At 41.6% G+C, this 27,308-nt stretch overlaps 1 protein-coding gene across 3 annotated transcripts in view; it reads left to right on the plus strand.

Moving 5' to 3' along the window:
- LOC135462740 (probable nuclear hormone receptor HR3) overlaps positions 1-25,847 on the plus strand; it is a 58,791-nt gene extending 32,944 nt beyond the window's left edge. For 2 of the 3 annotated variants that reach the window (XM_064739971.1, XM_064739973.1), the window contains 10 exons: positions 6,779-6,874; positions 11,954-12,039; positions 14,163-14,304; positions 14,785-14,953; positions 18,811-18,974; positions 20,109-20,230; positions 22,925-23,057; positions 23,489-23,596; positions 24,374-24,490; positions 25,225-25,847. In XM_064739971.1, the coding sequence (XP_064596041.1) occupies positions 6,779-6,874; positions 11,954-12,039; positions 14,163-14,304; positions 14,785-14,953; positions 18,811-18,974; positions 20,109-20,230; positions 22,925-23,057; positions 23,489-23,596; positions 24,374-24,490; positions 25,225-25,484 (1,397 nt within the window). In that variant the 3' untranslated portion in view covers positions 25,485-25,847. The remainder of the gene's footprint in view (positions 1-6,778; positions 6,875-11,953; positions 12,040-14,162; positions 14,305-14,784; positions 14,954-18,810; positions 18,975-20,108; positions 20,231-22,924; positions 23,058-23,488; positions 23,597-24,373; positions 24,491-25,224) is intronic. The other variant, XM_064739972.1, reaches the window with a different exon arrangement.
- The last annotated feature ends 1,461 nt before the right edge of the window (positions 25,848-27,308 follow it).

A 27,308-nucleotide genomic window follows, 5' to 3' on the forward strand; every position in this document is an offset into this window, starting at 1 on the left:
GTAAGGCAGGCCCTCCCTAGCTCTGGATGAACGGATAAGTAAGGCCCTCCCTAGCTGGGGATGAACAGATAAGTAAGACCCTCCCTAGCTTGGGATGAACAGATAAGTAAGGCCCTCCCTAGCTCGGGATGAACGGATAAGTAAGACCCTCCCTAGCTGAGGATGAACGGATAAGTAAGACCCTTCCCAGCTGGGGATGAACGGATAAGTAAGGCCCTCCCTAGCTCGGGATGAATGGATAAGTAAGGCCCTCCCTAGCTGGGGATGAACGGATAAGTAAGGCCCTCCCTAGCTCTGGATGAACGGATAAGTAAGGGCCTCCCTAGCTGGGGATGAACAGATAAGTAAGGCCCTCCCTAGCTGGGGATGAACGGATAAGTAAGGCCCTCCCTAGCTGGGGATGAACAGATAAGTAAGGCCCTCCCTAGCTTGGGATGAATGGATAAGTAAGACCCTCCCTAGCTGGGGATGAACGGATAAGTAAGGCCCTCCCTAGCTCGGGATGAACAGATAAGTAAGGCCCTCCCTAGCTGGGGATGAACAGATAAGTAAGGCCCTCCCTAGCTTGGGATGAATGGATAAGTAAGACCCTCCCTAGCTGGGGATGAACGGATAAGTAAGGCCCTCCCTAGCTGGGGATGAACAGATAAGTAAGACCCTCCCTAGCTTGGGATGAATGGATAAGTAAGACCCTCCCTAGCTGGGGATGAACGGATAAGTAAGGCCCTCCCTAGCTCTGGATGAACAGATAAGTAAGGCCCTCCCTAGCTTGGGATGAACGGATAAGTAAGGCCTTCCCTAGCTTGGGATGAATGGATAAGTAAGACCCTCCCTAGCTGGGGATGAACGGATAAGTAAGACCCTCCCTAGCTGGGATGAACGGATAAGTAAGACCCTCCCTAGCTGGGGATGAACGGATAAGTAAGGCCCTCCCTGGCTGGGGATGAACGGATAAGTAAGACCCTAGCTCTGGATAAACGGATAAGTAAGGCCCTCCCTAGCTTGGGATGAACAGATAAGTAAGGCCCTCCCTAGCTGGGGATGAACGGATAAGTAAGGCCCTCCCTAGCTCTGGATGAAGGGATAAGTAAGACCCTCCCTAGCTGGGGATGAACGGATAAGTAAGACCCTAGCTCTGGATAAACGGATAAGTAAGGCCCTCCCTAGCTGGGGATGAACAGATAAGTAAGGCCCTCCCTAGCTGGGGATGAACGGATAAGTAAGGCCCTCCCTAGCTTGGGATGAATGGATAAGTAAGACCCTCCCTAGCTGGGGATGAACGGATAAGTAAGACCCTCCCTAGCTGGGGATGAACGGATAAGTAAGGCCCTCCCTAGCTGGGGATGAACAGATAAGTAAGGCCCTCCCTAGCTGGGGATGAACAGATAAGTAAGACCCTACCTAGCTGGGGATGAACGGATAAGTAAGGCCCTCCCTAGCTCTGGATGAACAGATAAGTAAGGCCCTCCCTAGCTGGGGATGAACAGATAAGTAAGGCCTTCCCTAGCTTGGGATGAATGGATAAGTAAGACCCTCCCTAGCTGGGGATGAACAGATAAGTAAGGCCCTCCCTAGCTCGGGATGAACGGATAAGTAAGGCCCTCCCTAGCTTGGGATGAATGGATAAGTAAGGCCCTCCCTAGCTTGGGATGAATGGATAAGTAAGACCCTCCCTGGCTGGGGATGAACGGATAAGTAAGACCCTCCCTAGCTTGGAATGAATGGATACAGTAAGACCCTCCCTAGCTGGGGATGAACAGATAAGTAAGACCCTACCTAGCTGGGGATGAACGGATAAGTAGAGGCCCTCCCTAGCTCTGGATGAACAGATAAGTAAGGCCTCCCTAGCTCGGGATGAACGGATAAGTAAGGCCCTCCCTAAGCTTGGGATGAATGGATAAGTAAGACCCTCCCTAGCTGGGGATGAACGGATAAGTAAGACCCTCCCTAGCTGGGGATGAACGGATAAGTAAGACCCTTCCCAGCTGGGGATGAACGGATAAGTAAGGCCCTCCCTGGCTGGGGATGAACGGATAAGTAAGAACCCTAGCTCTGGATAAACGGATAAGTAAGGCCCCCCTCCCTAGCTGGGGATGAACGGATAAGTAAGGCCCTCCCTAGCTGGGATGAACGGATAAGTAAGGCCCTCCCTAGCTGGGGATGAACGGATAAGTAAGGCCCTCCCTAGCTCTGGATGAAGGGATAAGTAAGGCCCTCCCCTAGCTTTGGATTAACGGAAAAGTAAGGCCCTCCCTAGCTCTGGATGAACGGATAGTAAGGCCCTCCCTAGCTCAGGATAAACAGATAAGTAAGGCCCTCCCTAGCTCTGGATGAACAGATAAGTAAGGCCCTCCCTGGCTGGGGATGAACGGATAAGTAAGGCCCTCCCTGGCTGGGGATGAACGGATAAGATGAACCGGATAAGTAAGGGCCCTCCCTGGCTGGGTATGAACGGATAAGTAAGGCCCTCCCTAGATTCTTGCCAGCTTTAATTCATGAAGTTGTCCAAAGCCAGTTTTTCATTGGCACGTTTATAAGAATCTGTCTTCTTGTGGAGATCATTCATGGTAATGGAGACCTGCTTTGCATGGTAATGGAGACCTGCTTTGTGTGGCAAGATATATTCACTCGCAGATGTGATGACAGGAAATTTTGATGGGAATTACAGTCCGTGGTAAAGTGATTAAAGGTGCTTACCCTTCAATCGCCAGGGGCCACTTTCACAAAACTGTAAGTTATATTTCCTGGAACTTTTTTACTAAAAGACATCCAGGATTTTAATGCCATAAAGCGGTGTCGTTTTCGAGAAAAGTTACCAAAAAATTGATTCACGAACATTTGTGAAAGTTCGTGTCAAGGCCAAAAAATTTGTACGTTTCTCCCATGTCACTGTGTGGGGTCTTGATGGCAATAATCTGTTCTTGACCCTTGTGTGACGGCGATTATTTGTTCATGACCCTCATGTGACGGCAATAATCTGTTCATGGCCCTCGTGTGACAGCAATAATTTGTTAATGACCCTTGTGTGACGGCAATAATCTGTTCATGGCCCTCGTGTGACAGCAGTAATCTGTTCATGACTCTTATGTGAAGGCAATAATCTGTTCATGACCCTTGTGTGACGGCAGTAATCTGTTCATGACCCATGTGTGAAGGAAATAATCTGTTCATGACCCTCGCATGACGACAATAATCTGTTCATGATCCTTGTGTGGCGACAATAATCTGTTCATGACCCTTGTGTGACAGCAATAATCTGTTCATGACCCTTGTGTGACAGCAATAATCTGTTCATGGCCCTCGTGTGATGGCAGTAATCTGTTCATGACTCTTATGTGAAGGCAATAATCTGTTCATGACCCTTGTGTGACGGCAGTAATCTGTTCATGACCCATGTGTGAAGGAAATAATCTGTTCATGACCCTCGCATGACGACAATAATCTGTTCATGATCCTTGTGTGGCGACAATAATCTGTTCATGACCCTTGTGTGACAGCAATAATCTGTTCATGACCCTTGTGTGACAGCAATAATCTGTTCATGACCCTTGTGTGACAACAATAATCTGTTCATGACCCTCGTGTGATGGCAGTAATCTGTTCATGACTCTTATGTGAAGGCAATAATCTGTTCATGGCCCTCGTGTGACAGCAATAATCTGTTCATGGCCCTTGTGTGACGGCAATAATCTGTTCATGGCCCTTGTGTGACGGCAATAATCTGTTCATGACCCTTGTGTGACGGCAATAATCTGTTCATGACCCTTGTGTGACAGCAATAATCTGTTCATGGCCCTTGTGTGACGGCAATAATCTGTTCATGACCCTCGTGTGACAATTCATGCAGCCTAATATTTGTAGAAGACCACATCTTTCAACATCATGGTGAACATGTGTACTCTGCACATTTGAAAGTTAATCTGTAAATTGCCAGAAGTTGTTTACCTGAACTTTCTCGTTTCCTCCACGCGTGAAACTGGTTGCCATCGTGTAACTGAAAATTGATGGGTATGACAAACAACTCCATTAACGAATAAAAAACCCAAAAAACAACAAGCAGTGTGTGTGAGGGCTAAAACTATTTTTGTAGAGAAAATGGTTTAGCCTTTGTCAATAGAGCTTGCATAATTCCAACCACATTTTATTAATTCAATACCACTTTCATTACCATGATGTGCATGTCTTTGTGTGTGATTCAAGTGGAAGGTTTAAAAGTAATATGCCAAAAGTGTGTGGTTTCTATGGATACTGCATGTATGAGTGAAAAATAAAAGCATTATAAACCAATGAAGTAGATAAACAATTATTGGCTGAAGATCTAACGGATTACAAAACTGAGTCCTGTCACGACAAAAGGGTATCATCAATACACAGAGGACTGCTCAGTGTTTTTATTCAATACCAACCAAAGTGTCACACTAAAAAATGAAGCAAAACACCTGACACATGGGCTCTGTATTGATACAGTTCTTTTCGTAGCCAATATTGGCGTAGACACAAGTATGTCACAGTAATAAAGTGACTCAGAAAACCAGTAGATAATGTGAAATCTGCATTTTCCTGTTTAAGATTACTCTGAGGCCTGAGCCCAGTTGTGTGAAAGTGTATTAGCTAATAGTGATGTGAAATCGTATTTTACATTTTAATTTTTTAGCCAAACTCAGCAATCAATGCAGTTCTCCAATGTCAAAGTATAACAGCAGCTGTTTAAGTTCAAACTTATAACATAATATTACACAGTTTTTTTACACTAAGGACAAAATTGAAGAAATGGCTTTAAGTTAAATCTGGTATTAAGTCTTAAACCAGTTTTGAACAGTGAAGTTCAGTTGTATATATATACGTATACATACAGTACATATATTATTTACACACTGACTATCTCTTTGAGGTCAGTTGTACTGTATATATATATATATATATATATGTTTTAGAGGACACCTATATTTGCCTTAATCTGTGGTCAGGGTTTTGCTTTGGTATTTGGCATGGAAAACATTTTACAAGGGAGATAACTTTTACCGTTTTCAGTAGGTCTGCCCCTTGATGGGAGGGATATAGTACTTGTAGTTAGAAAATACGTTTCAAAGCAGATGAATGAAAGCTTTTTGTGTGATTCCCGCAAAACAGCATATTCAGGAGAACTACACGAGTCGAAGAGCCTGTTTTTGTGTGTAATTTCAGCAGAACTAGTCTGGGCAGTGCACATTGCTGTAGTCTGTTTTGTGTGTAATTTCAGCAGAACTAGGCTGGGCAGTGCACATTGCTGTAGTCTGTTTTGTGTGTAATTTCAGCAGAACTGGGCTGGGCGGGGCACAGTGCTGTAGTGTGTTTTGTGTGTAATTTCAGGAGAAGTAGGCTGGGCAGGGCACAGTGCTGTTGTGTGTTTTGTGTGTAATTTCATCAGAACTAGTCTGGGCAGTGCACATTGCTGAAGTGTGTTTTGTGTGTAATATCACCAGAACTAGTCTGGGTGGGGCACAATGCGGTAGTCTGTTTTGGGTGTAATTTCAGGAGAACTAGGCTGGGCAGGGCACAGTGCTGTAGTCTGTTTTGTGTGTAATTTCAGCTGAACTAGCTGGACGGGGCACAATGCTGTAGTCTGTTTTGTGTGTAATTTCAGCGGAACTAGTCCGGGTGGGGCACAGTGCTGTAGTCTGTTTTGTGTGCAATTTCAGCAGAACTAGGCTGGATGGGGCACAATGCTGTAGTCTGTTTTGTGTGCAATTTCAGCAGAACTAGGCTGGATGGGGCACAATGCTGTAGTCTGTTTTGTGTGCAATTTCAGCAGAACTAGGCTGGACGGAGCACAGTGCTGTAGTCTGTTTTGTGTGCAATTCCAGCAGAACTAGGCTGGATGGGGCACAATGCTGTAGTCTGTTTTGTGTGTAATTTCAGCAGAACTAGGCTGGATGGGGCACAATGCTGTAGTCTGTTTTGTGTGTAATTTCAGGAGAAGTAGGCTGGGCAGGGCACAGTGCTGTAGTCTGTTTTGTGTGTAATTTCAGAAGAAGTAGGCTGGGCAGGGCACAGTGCTGTAGTCTGTTTTGTGTGTAGTTCCAGCAGAACTAGGCTGGGCGGGGCATAATGCTGTAGTCTGTTTTGTGTGTAATTTCAACAGAACTAGGCTGGATGTGGCACAATGCTGTAGTCTGTTTTGTGTGTAATTTCAGAAGAAGTAGGCTGGGCAGGGCACAGTGCTGTAGTCTGTTTTGTGTGTAATTCCAGCAGAACTAGGCTGGATGGGGCACAATGCTGTAGTGTGTTTTGTGTGTAATTTCAGCAGAACTAGGCTGGATGGGGCACAATGCTGTAGTCTGTTTTGTGTGTAATTTCAGAAGAAGTAGGCTGGGCAGGGCACAGTGCTGTTGTCTGTTTTGTGTGTAATTCCAGCAGAACTAGGCTGGACGGGGCACAATGTGGTAGTGTGTTTTGTGTGTAATTTCAGCAGAACTAGTCTGGGCGGGGCACAATGTGGTAGTCTGTTTTGGGTGTAATTTCAGCAGAACTAGACCGGGCAGGGCACAGTCCTGTAGTCCGTTTAGTGTGTTATTTCAACAGAACTAGACCGAAGGGGGCACAATGCTGTAGTCTGTTTTGTGTGTAATTTCAGCAGAACTAGTCTGGGCGGGGCACAATGCGGTAGTCTGTTTTGTGTGTAATTTCAGCAGAACTAGACCGGGCAGGGCACAGTCCTGTAGTCCGTTTAGTGTGTTATTTCAACAGAACTAGACCGAAGGGGGCACAATGCTGTAGTCTGTTTTGTGTGTAATTTCAGCAGAACTAGGCCGGACGGGGCACAATGCTGTGTTACCGGAGCCTCCAGGGAAAGTGTCACTCTCTGACCCGCAGGCCAAACGGAAATACCATTCCGGCAAGTGTAATTGTGCACTACTCCCCACCTTCATGCTTCTGCTTGGTTCACTCTAAATCTGCTAAACACATCCTCTAAATTGGTTAAACACATTCCTGTGCATCTGCTGAACACATCCTCTATATTTGCTGAACACATTATCTGTATTTGCTAAACAGATCATCTGTATTGGCCGAACACATCCTCTAAATTGGCTAAACACATTCCTGTGCATCTACGAAAAACCTCCTCGATTGGCTAAACACATACTATATGATTGCTAAACACATTCACGTACATCTGCTTAATAGAGCCATGTACAGCTTCTAAACACTTTATCTATTTGCTACACATATCCTTGTGCATCTAAGCACATCCCTTTATATTTGCTAAACATGTTTCAAAACATCCCTGTATATCTGCTAAACACATCTTATATAATTGCTAAACACAATCATCTAATGTGCTTAATATATTCCTGTATGTCCTCTGAACACATTCCTATGTATTTGCTAAATACATTCTTTATCTTTTTAACACATTTCTGTATATCTGTTAAACACTTGTGTGTATCACGGCTAAAAGCATTGATATACATCTGTTAAAAACATTCCGGTAAACCTTTCAGTGTGTCTTCTGAATATATCATGTCTATATCTGCTACACACAGGTTAAGCACATTCCTGTATGTGTTGTAAACGTCTCTATAACTATAAAAAACTTTCAGTCTGTTTTGTGAATATATCATGTCTATATCTGCTACACACAGGTTAAACACATTCCTGTATGTGTTGTAAACGTCTCTATAACTATAAAAAACTTTCAGTCTGTTTTGTGAATATATCATGTCTATATCTGCTATGAACACTGCAAAGAATACTCTAATATGTACATGCATGCACTTACCTGCTGAGCACATCCCTATTTATCTGCTGAATATGTTTTGTGCATCTTTTTTACACATCTCTGTAATCTGCTAAACACATCCCTGTACATCTTGTGTTCTCTAAACCTATCACTTTTGATCTTCTAAGCACATCTATGTGTTATCCTCTAAAAATAATAAACATGTTTCAGAGCTCTTAACATAATTCATGAAAACATGAAATATGTGCTAAGCCATGTCTGTTAAACATCTGTTAAACACAACTTGGCCTTTTGAACCACCTTGGCTACAACATGCTAATCTGTGTTCATTCTGCATTTTACTCTTCTAAAGGAAGAAAACTTGATGTTCAAGTAATCTGTTAAACATATCTCACCCTACAGTTAATTTTCCGAAAATATTTCAGCCCTTGCTCATTCTGCTAAACACATCTCTCACTTTAGGCAATCTGCTAAACACACCCTACTCTTTAACCAATCTGCCATTAGTCATCCCTCTCTTTGGGCAATCAGCTAAACACATCCCAATCTGAACAGTCAGCTAAACACATCTCGCTCTTTAGGCAATCTGCTAACAACTGAACTCGTGAGCTATCAGCTAAGCACATCCCAGCTTTTGAGCACCCTGCTAAACATCCAAAAAACGGCTTTTTTTAAAAAATAGCTTACACTGTCTTTTTTTTGTTGCTGAACATAATTATGTAAATCAGTGAATACCAGCTAATCACTTTGATATTTGCCAAACACAGCGATGTTCAAAATTAGTGTAACACCTTTACAGTGTAAATATGGGGCTGCTAACACAAGCTCAGCCTGAGCAGAATGGTGAACTGGTACATAAAATCAACTGTGCCACAGTGTAACCATAATGATGTGGCTTTACTTAAATACCATTCTCTACCCCTCAGGCTTGGCCAGATTTGGCCAGGTTTCCTTCCACCATATTAGAGACCGGCCTCCTGTAAACGAAATACTCTTGGAGCACCCTAATTTTTCAAATTTTTGGCACGGATTTTAGTAATGTTGAAAGTAGAATATTACAATTCGTTATCACCCTTTAGGAAAAGTAAAGATGTGAGTATGGTGTTCATTAGATGGTCTAACCATGTGAGAAAAAAGAAACTCAATATTCCTGCTACAATTACATATATATTGGCTAAAATGAGCAGACCAGGTGTCCCAAAAATGAGAAGAAATTGGGTATGGGATAAAATGCCAGTGAAATATTGGACAACTACCATCCTTGTGTTCACTCACTGGAATTCCTCATATTAGTGTTGGTATTCGTGGAAATATGAATTTTTGAAATTTTGAACTTTTATACATCCAGTTTTACAAGTCTGTTTGAAACGTTTTGAAGAGTGTAGGACATGTTTTAGCTATATTAGCCTGACTGAGCAGCACATTGTACCAAACACAGAGCTATTTCTGCGAGTGTGAGCTATTCACTGAATTTTCCACAAATTCATTCCTAATCAAGTGTGTTTTCTCTTCCACTCGTCCTATTTCTCCTATGACTGTTACTCCTATGACTGTTACTCCTATGACTATTACTCCTATTGTGATATATTTACTACAGTCAGCTGAATACTATATACTGACGAATAATGCGGTCTATTGAAAAAAGAAATCTCAATTTTTTTTTTTGTGTTGTGTTCTGTTTGGCTATTATGTTATACTTTTGCTATAAATTCTATAGTGGACTTGATAAAAGCAGGAGATTGCATGCTGTAAAAACTGAAAAAAAAAATAGACTTTGTTGTGAACAGAGTCAAGGCATTGTATGTGTGTATGGTATTTAATGGTCTACTTGCTACATTTGAAGGATTGTTTAGGTTGTGGTTTGTCCTGTGACATACATGTACTAGTACTACTGAAGACTTTCACTTTCACAATTATCCTGTTGCTTCTCTTATGTACACATCATTTGTTCAAAACACCACTCCTCCTTTCAAAACACTAAACACTATTCCAAACCTCAAAACACCTTCTCCTTTCTAAACACTATTCCAAACCTCAAAACACCTTCTCCTTTCAAAACACTAAACACTATTCCAAACCTCAAAACACCTTCTCCTTTCAAAACACTAAACACTATTCCAAACCTCTAAAAGACCACTCCTCCTTTCAAAACTCCAAACACTATTCCAAACTTCAAAAACACCACTCCTCTCAAAACACTAACCACTATTCCAAACTTCAAAAACACTACTCCTCTCAAAACACTAAACACTATTCCAAACCTCTAAAACACCACTCTCAAAACACTAAACACTACCAAACCTCAAAACACCTCCTTTCTAAACACTAAACACTATTCCAAATCTCTAAAACACCACTCCTCTCTAAACACTAAACACTACCAAACCTCAAAACACCACATCCAGCCTTTTGACTGTAAATCTCAACACCAGGGTGTCCTCTTGCCAGATAGTGGTATTAAACTATGGCGTCTGGTTAGCTTCCTTTCGCTTTGTTGGCATTTCCTGCTTTTTTGGTATCTTTCATGGTTTATTTTTGACCATATTGTTGAATGACCTCTTTGACTTATGACATTTTGCTTAATTTCTTGTCCTGGGCAGTTCTACTGAAGCTCAAGTTGGTTGTCAGCCTTCAATATCATGCCATTTGACAGATAGAAATCTTAGTTTTTCCCATTTTTGGCCATTTTCCCACATGGCTGTACTCCCACATGGCCATATAGATGTTAATGCTCTCTTCCTGGCCGTGGCCTTACATTGAGAACACATACTAGTCTTAAGCAAAGATGAGTGTAGTGTTAAAAACCTCTGTTTGGAGCAAACAGTCTGGAGTGAGTATGCATGCTGTTCAGTTGGAGTCTTGATGGATTGCTGGATAGCCAACTGCTTTGATGTAGGAGGCCCTTCATCTAAAACTTTTGATTCTTGAGGAGACTTTGATTTTTCTAACTTTTCAGGACACCTTGACTTTTGACCTTTCAGAGGCAACTTTGAATAGTTTACCACGGGACATACTTTGGCTTTTGACCTTGGAAACTTAAGCTTTTGGCCTCTATTGGTTTTGTCTATTAAAGCAAAATGTGTTATCATGTATGCTTACCCAAATTCCTCAACTTTTTCGCATATGAAAGAGCAACAGTGTAATTTATGCACATATTTAAGTTGATTTTGGAGACAAGACTATATTGGCTGGATTGGCCTACTCAGGGTAATGCCTTATAATGCACAGAATAAACACCTTGCAAGCATGCGAAAAGGTTGAAGAGTGACAGTATCCTGCTTTTATGCACCCTAACCCTGTGAGTAGTAGCACCACCATGACTTCAATAAACTAACTGGAAAAGCCTGCACCCTGCTTTTTGTTTTTGTGAAGGCATATGATATGTATTCGTAGGAAACCAAACACTCAGCCGAATGGTAATGAGTTAAAAATAAACTTTCTTTTGACAGTTTGACACACAGCTCAGCTGTTGATCAGGCTGCTAACCTTAACGTAATGTACTAACTGCCCTTGTGCAGCTATAGCCTTGTTCTCCTTGCAGCCAATCAAATCCTGAAAAGGGAGGTCACAGGTTCAAATCCAGCGCATGCTGTTTTGGTCTCAGCTTCATGTCGAGGGGTTACTTTGCTTATTTATTATGCTAAGCTGTTCAGTGGATAATCTAGAGGGTGACTGATTTGTTGCTAGATTATTCTGAAACATGAATGCTGTTATAGATGCTAAACTTTTTTTATATAAATGATGATAAAATGCTGAATAAACAAGCGAATAAATTAATACAATGGGAAGTTTTAGTGAGCACCAGATGACTCCTCTTGGTGCCTGTATTAGACTGCATATTAAATTCTGTACTTTAAGTCTTTGCTTCAAAAAATACAAGACTTTGGGCTCAAATTTATCAAGCATTGTAAAAATTAAGTTTTTAAAACACTAGTTTCGGAAGAGAAAGAAACCACAAATTATAGTCGGTATGTTTTCCTTCCAGTGAAGAATCCGTGTACAAATTTGATCTTTGAGAGTAAAAATTTTAATTCTGTGTTTGACTTTTTGACTCCAGTTGTAAGACGTTAAGTACATGGGTCCTGGTTGGTAGTAATGTTGTATCAGAATACATGCACACATACTTCAAAATGGGCAGTGTAGGTATTACCTGTGTGGCATCCCCTCTGTGTGCCATCTGGTGGATTTCCCCCTGACCACCTGCTTAATAAAGGACCTGGATTTTGTTTTCAGCCCAAATAGAAGTAATTCCCTGCAAGGTGTGCGGGGATAAATCGTCTGGCGTCCACTATGGGGTGATAACCTGCGAGGGATGTAAGGTGAGTGAGTGGGTCTGTGGTCAGGGCAAGTCCGCTATGGGGTGATAAGCTGTGAGGGATGTAAAGTGAGCGAGTGGGTCTGTGGTCAGGGCAAGTCGGCTATGGGGTGATAACCTGTGAGGGGTGTAAGGTGAGTGAGTGGGTCTGTGGTCAGGACAAGTCCGATATGGGGTGATAACCTGTGAGGGGTGTAAAGTGAGTGAGTGGGTCTGTGGTCAGGGCAAGTCCACTATGGGGTGATAACCTGTGAGGGGTGTAAGGTGAGTGAGTGGGTCTGTGGTCAGGACAAGTCCGATATGGGGTGATAACCTGTGAGGGGTGTAAAGTGAGCGAGTGGGTCTGTGGTCAGGGCAAGTCCACTATGGGGTGATAACCTGTGAGGGGTGTAAGGTGAGTGAGTGGGTCTGTGGTCAGGGCAAGTCCGATATGGGGTGATAACCTGTGAGGGGTGTAAAGTGAGCGAGTGGGTCTGTGGTCAGGGCAAGTCCACTATGGGGTGATAACCTGTGAGGGGTGTAAGGTGAGTGAGTGGGTCTGTGGTCAGGGCAAGTCCGATATGGGGTGATAACCTGTGAGGGGTGTAAGGTGAGTGAGTGGGTCTGTGGTCAGGACAAGTCCGATATGGGGTGATAACCTGTGAGGGGTGTAAAGTGAGCGAGTGGGCCTGTGGTCAGGGCAAGTCCACTATGGGGTGATAACCTGTGAGGGGTGTAAGGTGAGTGAGTGGGTCTGTGGTCAGGGCAAGTCCGATATGGGGTGATAAGCTGTGAGGGGTGTAAAGTGAGCGAGTGGGTCTGTGGTCAGGGCAAGTCCACTATGGGGTGATAACCTGTGAGGGGTGTAAGGTGAATGAGTGGGTCTGTGGTCAGGGCAAGTCCGCTATGGGGTGATAACCTGTGAGGGGTGTAAAGTGAGTGAGTGGGTCTGTGGTCAGGGCAAGTCCACTATGGGGTGATAACCTGTGAGGGGTGTAAGGTGAGTGAGTGGGTCTGTGGTCAGGACAAGTCCGATATGGGGTGATAACCTGTGAGGGGTGTAAAGTGAGTGAGTGGGTCTGTGGTCAGGGCAAGTCCACTTTGGGGTGATAATCTGTGAGAGGTGTAAAGTGAGTGAGTGTTGGCAGTGCAAGTCCGTTATGAGTATATAACCTGCAGTTATAACTTTTGAATGGGGTGAGACAAGATAGACATAAAAAGTTCAGTAAGAAATTGTTGCGCAAGACGGTGGGACAACGTGGAGACCAGACAGTGATTGACATTGTGGTGGGACAATGTAGAGACGAGACAGTGACTGACATTGTGGTGGGACAACGTAGAGACGAGAGGGTGATTGACATTGTGGTGGGACAACGTAGAGACGAGACAGTGATTGACATTGTGGTGGGACAACGTAGAGACGAGACAGTGACTGACATTGTGGTGGGACAACATAGAGACGAGACAGTGACTGACATTGTTGTGGGACAAGGTAGAGACAAGACAGTGATTGACATTGTTGTGGGACAAGGTAGAGACAAGACAGTGATTGACATTGTTGTGGGACAAGGTAGAGACAAGACAGTGATTGACATTGTTGTGGGACAAGGTAGAGACAAGACAGTGATTGACATTGTTGTGGGACAAGGTAGAGACAAGACAGTGATTGACATTGTTGTGGGACAAGGTAGAGACAAGACAGTGATTGACATTGTTGTGGGACAAGGTAGAGACAAGACAGTGATTGACATTATTGTGGGACAACGTAGAGACAAGACAGTGATTAACATTGTGGTGGAACTAGGTTAAGCTAGAAGATGAGAAAGTAATTGTGGTAGAAAAGATGATATGACGGTAGAAAAGAGAAGTTACCTGAACATCTTGTAGTTGTCTCTACATTTTCAAGTATTTATTCTGAGGATATTATTTAGTAAAAAGTGAAAAGGCTCAGTAATGGATTACTCCATTAGAAAAGTCTTGGCTTGTATGTGGAGTGAATACTGTAAAAGTACTTTACTCTTGGGAACATATCTTCCAAAATTAATTTGATGAGTCTAATACAAGAAATGTCTGACATTGGATGTACAAAATGCTTCCAACCACAAGGAAATGGGTCCAATACTTCTGTTCTCTCGGAATTGTTATTAGGGATTTTTCCGCCGCAGTCAGGCTGGTCCTGTCAACTATCAATGTCCCCGCAACAAAAACTGTTTGATAGACCGTGTCAACCGCAACCGCTGTCAGTACTGCCGGCTGCAGAAGTGCATCGCCCTTGGCATGTCCAGAGACGGTGAGTTACCATGGTTACACTAGGCAGTCTTTTTTTAAATTTTTTTTATTTTGGATCAGGTGTTTGATAATCAAGTCAGTCCTCTGAATGTTGGTGTAAAGTACAGTAAATTTTGTTCAAATGGTGCCTTTTTGATTGGCAAATTAAATAACAATGCTGAAAATTACAATTTTTCCAGTAGGAGATCATGATAACTTTTAAACAAACCTCAAAACACCTTTCTAAAATCAGTAGCGCTCGGGTCTTTCATCAACCTGAGGATGGGCGTGGGTTTCCCCCAGGCTCTGCCCAGTTTCCTCCCACCATAATGCTGGCTGCTGTCATATAAGTGAAATATTCTTAAGCATGGCGTAAAACCCCAGTCAAATAAATAAATAAGTCAATAGGACTCGCATTCGAGTCAAAACAAGCGACCTAGTCCGGGAAGGCAGGTAGACCACAGGTGTGCTTTGATTCACGTAGTTTTCCATTGGTTTTCAGCGGTGAAGTTTGGTCGGATGTCCAAGAAACAGCGTGAGCGCGTAGAGGACGAGGTGAACATGGTGAAGCAGGGTCAGCTGAATGGGTATGCCCCCACCTCCCCCGCACCCACCCACTACACGCATCTCCCCAACAACGTCAACAACAACAACAACAACCAATACAGCACGTAAGCTTCAGTCATGTACTCTTCTGTTGCCTGGCAAACGCCTGATATCTTAACCTTTCTCGTGTGTAGTGGGAAGAGCTAGGAAACTGTTTGACCGGTTTGGCAGATTCTAACCAAAAGTAGTTAACAACACACATATCAAGTACAAGAACATCTCAACATGGGCCATCTATATTGGCCATCTTACACTGATTCTGGTTTCTTTCCCATTCAAAATTGAAAAGAAAGAAGTGTGGCTTATCTTAGGCCTGTTTGGCAAAATGGCTGTTTTAAACCTTTGTACCAGCTGATAGTTACCATGGTAATTTAGCATCTCCATAGTTACACACTAGTGAACATCAGTCATATTGACAATCTTAAGAGATTCTGTGAAAGAATGATGGATTCTAGTTCTTTCGTTTCCAAAATTTAAAAAAAAACTCAAAATATTCCAGTTTTGTGTCGGGGAAAGTGTTAACTAAAATGAGACATGGTCATTTTTGTCCATGCCTGAAGATTGCCGCGTTACAATTCTAGCAAACTCGTGAAGTGAAGAACCTCTTTCTTACAAATCAGTCTTGCCAGCTTTACTGTGGACGCAGTTTGCATTCTATTGAACAAAGTCATAGCAAATATAGTTGAAAAGCAAAGAATCAGTGGTTGTTCCACTTGGACACCTGACAAAATAATTATATGAATAGATAGGATTATGTTCGATAAAAATTACATATAACTTTACATCATTGATAACAGGCAGAAAGGTTGAGATATTGGGGGTGATTCTCTGCTATTTTTGTGTTTTTAATTTCCTATTAACACGAATCGTCTGGTATTCACAAGCAAAAATCTGAACTTTGGGCAGAAATGTTACAGATATCTGTAATGTGGATATGGAAGAGAAAGGGTAGCCACAATTGACCCACGATTTTGGATTTGGTGGCTGATCAATTCTGAGGCACATCATTTTTTTGAAAATTTTATGTGAAAATCATTGAAAAGCTGCTCAAAGTTCAGTTTTGTCTTGCTGAATTTTCTGAGAGTTATAATGAGGTTTCCAGCAGAAGAAAAATTTTTCCTTGAAGAAGAAACAGGAATGAAGCCTGTAAAGTCTTTGAAATATTTTATTATCCATGGTCACTGAATTTAACATCAGTAATAATGAGTTGCTTTCTGCTGTGTTTTTGATGAAAACATATGTCATTAAGAGTTATCAGAATAAGTAAAAAATACTTCCGAAGAACCCAAAAATGTTCAGAATTCTCAAAGAAATGTAGACAAAGATTATTTGCCGAAAAGTAATAATGTACGAAAAAAAAGTGGTTTAAGATATTTTCTTCTGCTGAAAATCTTATACATGTATGCATGAATGTATTTGTTTTTTTTTGTGCGCAAATCATATCCTCAAAGGTGAAATGAAAGATGCACGACTTTATTCAGCTTAAAGACACAAATGCTTTTCTTTTTGGCAGAATGACAGGAAGTAATATCCTGTTATTTGTAAAAGGGTTTTATTTAAAGGTGAAAAAAAAAATCGTTAATCCTTTCAGGATATCTTAATTTTTATTTACTTAGAGCATTCCTGAAATATGAAGATGGAGTTTGTTTTCTTCAGACCAAAGAGTTACTGTTGCATTTCACCTTTGAACAAGTCTTTAGACGAGAATAAATTTGTTAAGATGTGCTTTGGTGGGGCTGAGTTACTTGCAATCTCGCCATAGAAGTCATCCAGATCTGGTGGTTGCTCCCTGTTCTTGACTTGCTGCTTACAAGATCTGAAGTATTTAAACACCTATTCATGGTAGGCCCTCCATTTACCCAACCAAACTCTAGCTTCAATGGTGTGGTAATTGGCTCTTCTCAAGGTTTCTACCGGACCTCAAAAACTGTGAAAACCATGGAATTTGAAAGTAACTTTTCCAGGCCTGGGAAATCCTTGAAAAAGGGGTTTTGTGGTTGGGCCTGGAAAAACCTTGAACTTGTGAATTATCCTGGCAAGGTCTGACATGAGAGCTCATGTGATTGGGTTACAGCAGATGTTACTTCAGATTAGTCTGACGTGCCTATTCAAAGAGAGCTCATGGGATTGGCTTACAGCAGATGTTAGTTCAGATTAGTCTGACGTGCCTATTCAAAGAGAGCTCATGTGATTGGCTTACAGCAGATGTTAGTTCAGATTAGTCTGACGTGCCTATTCAAAGAGAGCTCATGATTGGCTTACAGCAGATGTTACTTCAGATTAGTCTGACGTGCCTATTCAAAGAGAGCTCATGTGATTGGCTTACAGCAGATGTTACTTCAGATCAAGTAAACATTAAATCACTTAATGGAGCAGCTCTTAGATCTTAGATGTACGAGATTAGGTTTACATATAGAACACGTTTGATGTGCATTTGTACATGTGTGTGTGTGTATTTGGTATTGTTCGGGTGGTGTCTATATTGGGCATTTCACTGTATCCAGTTTGGCTGTTCAAGTATAGGATGTGGGACTCCATGAAATGCTAAATGACTTAACATATTGTGTGTTGACACCATTTTGTCACCTTGGTTACCCTGGCTGACAATTGTTTTTTTGCAAATCCTCCACCTTCTGAATTGTGGCTCCATGTTGCAAACATTTGTCCTGTAGAGCAAAATGTGGTATTTATAACACACGTTGTTTAATAGAGACGTAGTCATAGATGTTGGAATGTGTTGTTTGTCAGCTGTATGTAAAAAAGGGAGATCAGTCAGTTATGCTTCCGTAAAGTGCAAAAATCAAATAAAATTATGTTTAAAATGTTCATGTCCATATTGATGTAACGACTACATTGCAAGTTTACTTAACCTGTGTCAACATACAATTGTCATATTTGCATGGGCATAATTTTAGTGACTAACACCGTTTGTGAGCTTCGAGTAAGACATAACCCAACGAAGTGAGCTTAAGAATGGCATTAAACATCCTGAAAGCACTTTAAATCTGCCGGGATTTGTGATCTGAATCAGTGGTGAAAAGGGTCACATCTGCATGGTTATTTGGGAAAGCATTAATGCAGTTGTGAGCGTAAGTGGACAGATATGGGGTGTATTCGGTTTTATTGGACTATGAGCTGGATGTGATAATGTGTCATTGCTTGAATTGTCTCTTACTGCTTTGGAAAAAAATGTGTCCATTTTGTATGCAGAGTAAAAGAAACGTTGTGGAATTTGTCTCCATTTACTCATCGAAAAATAATACAATACAGAAAATAAATGGGAAGTGCAGGTATAAAGTTGAACAAAACTCTCTCTTGTCCATTCAGGAGTGCCATGGCGTTTGGAAATGCTCTTAGAAGGTGCATGAGAAACTAATATGTTTTGCTTTGAGGATGTTGGGACTCTTCATTCTACACTGGGTAGTGACGAACAGGCAGACATCCTGATTTTATATTCTCACTCAGAGAAAGGCAGAAATAATTACAGATTGTGTTTCTGTATTTACAGTGAATATATTGTATATGTATTTACATATATTGATTTCACAATTGTACCACCGTTACCCAATCATTGACCTCAGTAGTTCTTGGAACTTTTTTCTCGGTAAAAATTTAGACAAAGGCGAAGGAAGAAAAAGACTTGTAAGAAACTGATTTGAATATGGATTTATGATCAAGTAGCAGAAACTATTTTTCAGTCATGTTCAGGATGGTAAGCCTTTGGGAAGAGAATTGCAGTTTTGAAAACTGTTTCCATGGAAGTAATTCATTGGTAATTTGAATAACCACATAAGGATGAATTGGCATTTATAACCAGACGTGTAGTTGTATGGCACTCAGTCATCAAGTCTGGGAAACAGTTTTAGAAGGCCCTTACATGTATTAAATGTGTCAGCCATTGAGTATTCCACGCCCTCTCCAGTTTCACAGACACGCAGTATCAATATCCGGCCAATGGGGTGACGTCTTACCCAAGCCCCACTCCCCAGGAATACCTGCCTGCTGGGGCTGATGTCAACACATACACCGTAGCGCCAGCACCACACCCGGTCGCCCTGGTGAAGGCAGTGGATGTCATGGATCATGGTGAGTGTTAAATCTTGAAAAGGGTTCACGGCAGATCTCATGGGCATATTTTTTATCTATACTCAAGGTAGAGTAGCCTTTTTGAAGTGTGTGATTGCATTTGTCTTTAGAAAATATTTGTTCAGTTCTTTTAAGTTCATCATAGCAGGAATTATATCGAGTCTCAGGGTGATCAAAATAAAAAAAACTTGGTATTTTGTCACATGAACTGTTGATGAAAGAGAAGATAGAGGCACTGTAATTCCACAACCTTTTCAAATGTGTGCACGGTGTTTATTCAAGCATATTCTGGAGGCATTGATAAAATAATAAATACGGTATTGATTGATAAAATTATAAATGTTGTTTTGTCTCGAAAATCAGATTAAAATTGTGTGTAAATTGTGCTGAAAGTTATTTTATGTGAAGAGGTTTGGGAATTAAGGTACTTATAATGAAATGTTTGTAATTGTACCACTAATTATGGTTGTAAGTTCTAATGCTTAAGGACACTTGATGGCAACCGTGAGCCGATCTTGTCACATGACTAACTTATGAACAAAGGTTAAAGTAATATTCAGAATACAGTAATATTGGCAGCGTGGTTACACCATTTATCAGGTAATGGCTTCCTCTCCGGCTGTACGTGGGTAGGTCTTCCAGCAACCTGCGGATGGTCGTGGGTTTCCCCCGGGCTCTGCCCGGTTTCCTTCCACCTTAATGCTGGCCGCCGTCATATAAATGAAATATTCTTGAGTACGGCGTAAAACACCAATCAAATAAATAAATAAATTTGTCAGGGACATTTACATGTGTATGACTTGACACTGTTTCCGCTTTACTCTGCTGTGAAATACCTGACCACTGTTACAGAAGTGAAGTCTGATTTAAAATAGTGAAGTAAATATCCACATTTGCTGTTTAACAAAGTAATGTCCATCTCATCACAGTTCTTACCTAAATTGACCTTCCAAAATCTTGAGCAATTTGCAATCACCTATATATAGGTATTGATTAGTCAACATTGTGATTGTCATTCTGCACCCCCCCCCCCCCCCAAAAAAAAATTATGTAAGTTGTGAAAACCTTGCCTGTATTTGAATCACCTATGCTTGACTCACCTGTACTCAACGCACCTGTGCTTTCCTTGACCAGGTACGTTCGGTAAGGCGATAGCTGAGGCTCACATCAGGACGTACCTGTACACAGAAGATCAGGTGCAACAAATGCGGCATCAGCCTGTGTCACAGGAGCAGATCACCGCTTATAAAAGTATGGTGAGTGCTATAGTTGTGAAAAACTCGGACATCAGTAAAAGGAGTGCAAGATGTGTATGGTGAGTGCTGTAGTTGTGGAAAATGTGGAAATCAGTAAAGGGAGTGCAGGATGTGTATGGTGAGTGCTGTAGTTGTGAAAAACTCGGACATCAGTAAAAGGAGTGCAGGATGTGTATGGTGAGTGCTGTAGTTGTGAAAAACTCGGACATCAGTAAAAGGAGTGCAGGATGTGTATGGTGAGTGCTATAGTTGTGAAAAACTCGGACATCAGTAAAAGGAGTGCAAGATGTGTATGGTGAGTGCTGTAGTTGTGGAAAATGTGGAAATCAGTAAAAGGAGTGCAAGATGTGTATGGTGAGTGCTGTAGTTGTGGAAAATGTGGAAATCAGTAAAAGGAGTGCAGGATGGGTATGGTGAGTGCTGTAGTTGTGAAAAACTCGGACATCAGTAAAAGGAGTGCAGGATGTGTATGGTGAGTGCTATAGTTGTAGAAAATGTGGAAATCAGTAAAGGGAGTGCAGGATGGGTATGGTGAGTGCTGTAGTTGTAGAAAATGTGGAAATCAGTAAAGGGAGTGCAGGATGTGTATGAGGAGTGCTGTAGTTGTGGAAAATGTGGAAATCAGTAAAAGGAGTGCAGGATGTGTATGGTGAGTGCTATAGTTGTAGAAAACGTGGAAATCAGTAAAGGGAGTGCAAGATGGGTATGGTGAGTGCTGTAGTTGTGAAAAACTCGGACATCAGTGAAAGGAGTGCAGGATGTGTATGGTGAATGCTATAGTTGTAGAAAATGTGGAAATCAGTAAAGGGAGTGCAGGATGTGTATGGTGAGTGCTGTAGTTGTAGAAAATGTGGAAATCAGTAAAGGGAGTGCAGGATGTGTATGGTGAGTGCTGTAGTTGTAGAAAATGTGGAAATCAGTAAAGGGAGTGCAGGATGTGTATGGTGAGTGCTGTAGTTGTAGAAAATGTGGAAATCAGTAAAGGGAGTGCAGGATGGGTATGGTGAGTGCTATAGTTGTAGAAAATGTGGAAATCAGTAAAGGGAGTGCAGGATGTGTATGGTGAGTGCTGTAGTTGTAGAAAATGTGGAAATCAGTAAAGGGAGTGCAGGATGTGTATGGTGAGTGCTGTAGTTGTGGAAAATGTGGAAATCAGTAAAGGGAGTGCAGGATGTGTATGGTGAGTGCTGTAGTTGTGAAAAACTCGGACGTCAGTAAAAGGAGTGCAGGATGTGTATGGTGAGTGCTGTAGTTGTGGAAAATGTGGAAATCAGTAAAGGGAGTGCAGGATGTGTATGAGGAGTGCTGTAGTTGTGAAAAACTCGGACATCAGTAAAAGGAGTGCAGGATGTGTATGGTGAGTGCTGTAGTTGTGAAAAACTCGGACATCAGTAAAAGGAGTGCAGGATGTGTATGGTGAGTGCTGTAGTTGTGAAAAACTCGGACATCAGTAAAAGGAGTGCAGGATGGGTATGGTGAGTGCTGTAGTTGTGAAAAACTCGGACATCAGTAAAAGGAGTGCAAGATGTGTATGGTGAGTGCTGTAGTTGTGGAAAATGTGGAAATCAGTAAAGGGAGTGCAGGATGTGTATGAGGAGTGCTGTAGTTGTGGAAAATGTGGAAATCAGTAAAAGGAGTGCAGGATGTGTATGAGGAGTGCTTTAGTTGTGGAAAATGTGGAAATCAGTAAAAGGAGTGCAGGATGTGTATGAGGAGTGCTGTAGTTGTGGAAAATGTGGAAATCAGTAAAAGGAGTGCAGGATGTGTATGAGGAGTGCTGTAGTTGTGGAAAAGGTGGAAATCAGTAAAAGGAGGGCAGGATGTGTATGAGGAGTGCTGTAGTTGTGGAAAATGTGGAAATCAGTAAAAGGAGTGCAGGATGTGTATGAGGAGTGCTATAGTTGTAGAAAATGTGGAAGTCAGTAAAAGGAGTGCAGGATGTGTATGAGGAGTGCTGTAGTTGTGGAAAAGGTGGAAATCAGTAAAATGAGTGCAGGATGTGTATGAGGAGTGCTATAGTTGTAGAAAATGTGGAAATCAGTAAAGGGAGTGCAGGATGTGTATGAGGAGTGCTGTAGTTGTGGAAAACGTGGAAATCAGTAAAGGGAGTGCAGGATGTGTATGAGGAGTGCTGTAGTTGTGGAAAACGTGGAAATCAGTAAAAGGAGTGCAGTATGTGTATGAGGAGTGCTGTAGTTGTGGAAAACGTGGAAATCAGTAAAAGGAGTGCAGGATGTGTATGAGGAGTGCTGTAGTTGTGGAAAACGTGGAAATCAGTAAAAGGAGTGCAGGATGTGTATGAGGAGTGCTGTAGTTGTGGAAAACGTGGAAATCAGTAAAAGGAGTGCAGGATGTGTATGAGGAGTGCTGTAGTTGTAGAAAACGTGGAAATCAGTAAAAGAAGTGCAGTATGTGTATGAGGAGTGCTGTAGTTGTGGAAAACGTGGAAATCAGTAAAAGGAGTGCAGTATGTGTATGAGGAGTGCTATAGTTGTGGAAAACGTGGAAATCAGTAAAAGGAGTGCAGGATGTGTATGAGGAGTGCTGTAGTTGTGGAAAACGTGGAAATCAGTAAAAGGAATGCAAGTTGTGTATAATGAGTTCAGTAGTTGTGGAAAACATTCTGATTTAACGGGGTGTCTTTATTTTGACATTTTTGTATACTAATCTCCTTTCTTTTCGTCATTGTTTCAGACTCATCGTCAGCTTTGGCAGGAGGTGGCAGACAAAGTAACGTTAGCAGTGCAGCAGATCATAGAGTTTGCCAAAATGGTGCCGGGCTTCATGGACCTGTCTCAAGATGATCAGATCATGCTACTCAAGGCTGGTGGGTAGAATTCCCTTCTCCGAAGAAACCCAAGGTCTGATGCTTGCTGGTCACACCTGTTATCACTTGGTTTTATTCAGTGGTAACAAGTTGCTAACTTGGAAGTGAGCCCTGGTCTAATGGTAAAGGCTCTTGCCTTTCAGTTGCGAGTTTCAAAACCAGCTTAGGACAAGTAATTTCTAGGTGCCCCATGGGGTCTAGTGGGGTCTTGGTGACAATAAGCAGTCGACGACGCATCTGTGGCGACTGCTTCACTTTCACCAGTATGGTGTGCCTAGCTGTATGTCTCATGTGAGAAAGTTTGTCAGTAACTTGCCTTAGATCAATGGCACTCCAAAAGCTTGAGGGTGAGGTTAAAGATCGATCAAACCATGCAGTTAAAACATTCATCAAGCTGTGGAAACTAAATTGTTTTTGTCTTTCTCTTACAGGAAGCTTTGAACTAGCCTTGATCCGATTGGTCCAAGCCTATGATGCGCCAAGCAATAGCGTGATCTTCGGCAATAGTTTTGTTCCTCTTGATGCCTTTACGTCTTTGAGTAAGTTCGTTGGGTGTTAGCGACAACATAAAGTTGAAACATACAGTTTTTAGCATCTTTTGCGTTCAGAGTCCGATAATATGTGTGAGGTGAATTCTGCCTCTGGGTTTAGGAGAAATGCATAGGATTTAAGATGAAATTTTACAACACTGATTTAGTGCAGTCATTGCAGGTTGAATGGTAATTAAGTGCACTTAACAAAAAAGAAAAAAAAAACAAACACAGCAAAGGAAAAACAGGGCACTACCTAACGTCATTAGACTGAGTGTTTGAAGGAGTTACTTTTTGTTTACAAGGGCTGATATGGGCTGATAGAAAATGAAGAAACAACAATGCCTCGTATAATCTCTGGTACAAGGAGATACACAGATTGATTACAGCTCTTAGATTGTGAAGGCTCCCAGAGCTAGCTATTTTCATTCTTACCAGAAGGCTGCACATTCAGAAAATTTAATGGTTGCAGAAAGCCTTTTTACAGCGTGTTGGATGCAAGGCTCTTGACCAATGAGATTCAAGTCCAGTAGTCACTGCTTTAGTTGAGGCCTATGTTGAGAGGTTCCTGGTGAACTCCTAAAAACTGTTTTTTTTTTCTTCTCTCTCATAAACCTAATGTCAGACAGGTGACATGGTGTGGATTACATTTGGGTTGTGTAGATTCATACTTTTAAAATTCACGGGATATCCAGGTGTCTGTCAAAGGCTACGAGAAGAAAAATAAGGTCAGACTGTCTGTTGATGAAAGATCGAAATTAATTGTTTTGTTATGTTTTTTTTCAGATGAAGAGGAACGCCGTTTGATGGACAGCATTTTCATATTCGCCAAAGAAATGCAGATGTTGGAGTTAACAGAGACAGAGCTGGCCTTACTGAGCGCACTTATCTTGATCACAGGAGGTGAGTTGTCTTCTTCTGATAGGTCCCGTTTAAGACCTCCACAATTCCCATGTAGTATGAGCCTTGAGGTCATTCCCAAAATTACTTTGTATTACTTACTTGTATTACTTACTTGTGTTGTGAGCTGTGGAGCAAGAGAGAACCGGGGCCTCCGTGGCTCAGTCGGTTAAAGCGCTAGCGCAGCGTAATGACCCAGGAGTCTCTCACCAATGCGGTCGATGTGAGTTCAAGTCCAGCTCATGCTGGCTTCCTCTCCGGTCGTACGTGAGAAGGTCTGTCAGCAACCTGCGGATGGTCGTGGGTTTCCCCCGGGCTGTGCCCGGTTTCCACCCACCATAATGCTGGCCGCCGTCGTATAAGTGAAATATTCTTGAGTACGGCATAAAACACCAATCAAAAAAAAAAAAAAAAAAAAAGAGAGAACCATAATGGTAGCCAAAGTGTAACGTACCATTGTCACATGACAAATTTATAAAATAAATTCAGAAAGCTAGCCTTTCAAAACCGGTCTGAAATGTTTGAGTGTTCTTTTTATCCCATGCTTTCACAAAAAGCGAGAGATAGATATGGATCTGTTAGTTCTGTGCAATAACTCTGAAAAATATTGGATGATTTTTTAGAAAATTGTGCTTGCCGATTCATTTTGTGACTCTAAGAACTAGGGGTGTGAAATTTTGCGTATATAGCTTGGGGATATCACTTAGCTGAATTTGCTTGTATGATTTTGTTAACAGATCGGCCAGGGTTGAAGGAGGTTGTTGACATTCAGAAATTACGAGATAAAATAACGTCATCATTAAAAATGGAGATCGGCTTGAATCACCCTGGTAACGAGGAGCTGGTAACTAAGGTGCTGCACCAAATCCCCATCATGCGGGGTCTGAGCTTACAGCACGTGTCTGTGCTAAACAAGTTCAAACAGACAGAGCCAGACATGGAATTCCCTGCCTTGCATAAAGAACTCTTCTCCATTGAAGGAACAGAAAGCTCATGAGGCACTGCTGGACTGGTGCACACAAGGGAGTAGATATTGCTCCCATGGTTACGCATTGTTCACGAAATATGGTTAGGTTTGGTGCACTAAATAGCCTGTGGCATTTTTTTTTTATACGCAAAACAAAAAGGAGGACTGTATATTGAAGAAGATATATACAGGAGAAAAAAAGAAAAACATAAAAAATGCATTTTATCACTATGGGCTGCACTTTATATTCATCCAATCAGAAAACGTGTTGCAAGGCTCCACCTCGGCCAATCAGAGGCAGTGTCAGGGAATTTGTTGGCCGTACCGCCCCAGCCAATCACAGTGCCTATGTCAGAAGGGGGCATGTACAAACATTTGTCTTAGATTATACATACATACATATATATTCATTGATATATACTTACATATATATATATGTATATATACACATATATATGTGTATATATATATAGTGCTGTTAATTGTTTATCTTTCAGAAAGGTTTTTTTTATGTAAAAATCGAAAACCGTTTTATGGTACATATAGGGTTAGGTGAACCATTTGTAGGACCTTGGGAATGAAATCCAGCAATAAGGCATTGTTGATATGAACATGTTCTGCTTTTACTTTATTTTGATTTTTTTTTTTTTTTAAATTTTTTTTTTCATCTGTAAATTTTGCACGCTCGTTTTACAGTGGTTTTCTTACAGTGTATGTAATATTATAACATGTATGGACTGGGACATGGAATGCCTATGCCACACTGAGCTCCACAAGCTGACACTGTAATGGACACTTTGTTGGACACTTATGGAGCTGCAAATCGCCTGAGTATGCTTAGCAGCTTGATACTAAATATGAATGGACACCGTTTATACTGTTAGCTCAACCAGTCTGACATTGAATTATATTTTTTTGGTGTAACTTGCTCTGTGGTTGAGTACACGTATGTTTCACAGCCAATGCGCCAAATGCTAAGGTAACGGACAAGCAGCGCAACAGTTGAGTATGGTAACAGATAAGCAACCCAACAGTTGAGTATGGTAACAGATAAGCAACCCAACAGTTGAGTATGGTAATGGACAAGCAGTGCAACAGTTGAGTATGGTAACAGACAAGCAGCCCAACAATTGAGTATGGTAACAGACGAGCAGCCCAGCAGTTGAGTATGGTAACGCACAAAATGAACAACAACTGAGTACTGGTATTGTAAGACAAGATACCACAATGGTTGAGTATTGTAACGGACAAGATACCACAACGGTTGAGTATTTTAACTGAAAAGGACATAGATGTCAGCTAGCATACAGATTTGACAACAATTGAGTCTAGTAACAGGGGTGTCAGCTAGCATACAGATTTGACAACAATTGAGTCTAGTAACAGGGGTGCCATTGACCAAGTGTGTCGGTCTGTGTGTCAAAAACACGTGTACATTAAAAAATTTCTGTGAAGGCATACTCCATGTGTGTGATAGATATCACAGGTCAAATTGGGCTGGGCTTTCTGACATACAAGATTAAACCAAGAATAGATTACTAGATCAGCTTGATACAGTCAGTCTGAAAAAGGGGCCGGAAAAGTTTTAAGCCATTGTAGTTGATGTACCAGAAGCTGTTCTTGTTGTTCTGGACATTGAAGTCCCAGTGGGCTTTGAACGTGTACATATTTCTATAAAACCTGTACAGAGCAAAATCATTATTATTTTAGGTTTGTACCGGTAACAGGAAGAAAATATTTCATTTTTGTGTATGTATGTTGCGTGTGATGAGGCATCTGAGCAATGTGACTTGTTTTGCTCTCTGCTTTAGGATGACGTGAAATCATGAAGATTCCTTGCAGAATTAAATTCAG

This window comes from Liolophura sinensis, chromosome 2 (assembly GCF_032854445.1).
Source record: "Liolophura sinensis isolate JHLJ2023 chromosome 2, CUHK_Ljap_v2, whole genome shotgun sequence".
Lineage (NCBI taxonomy): Eukaryota > Metazoa > Mollusca > Polyplacophora > Chitonida > Chitonidae > Liolophura > Liolophura sinensis.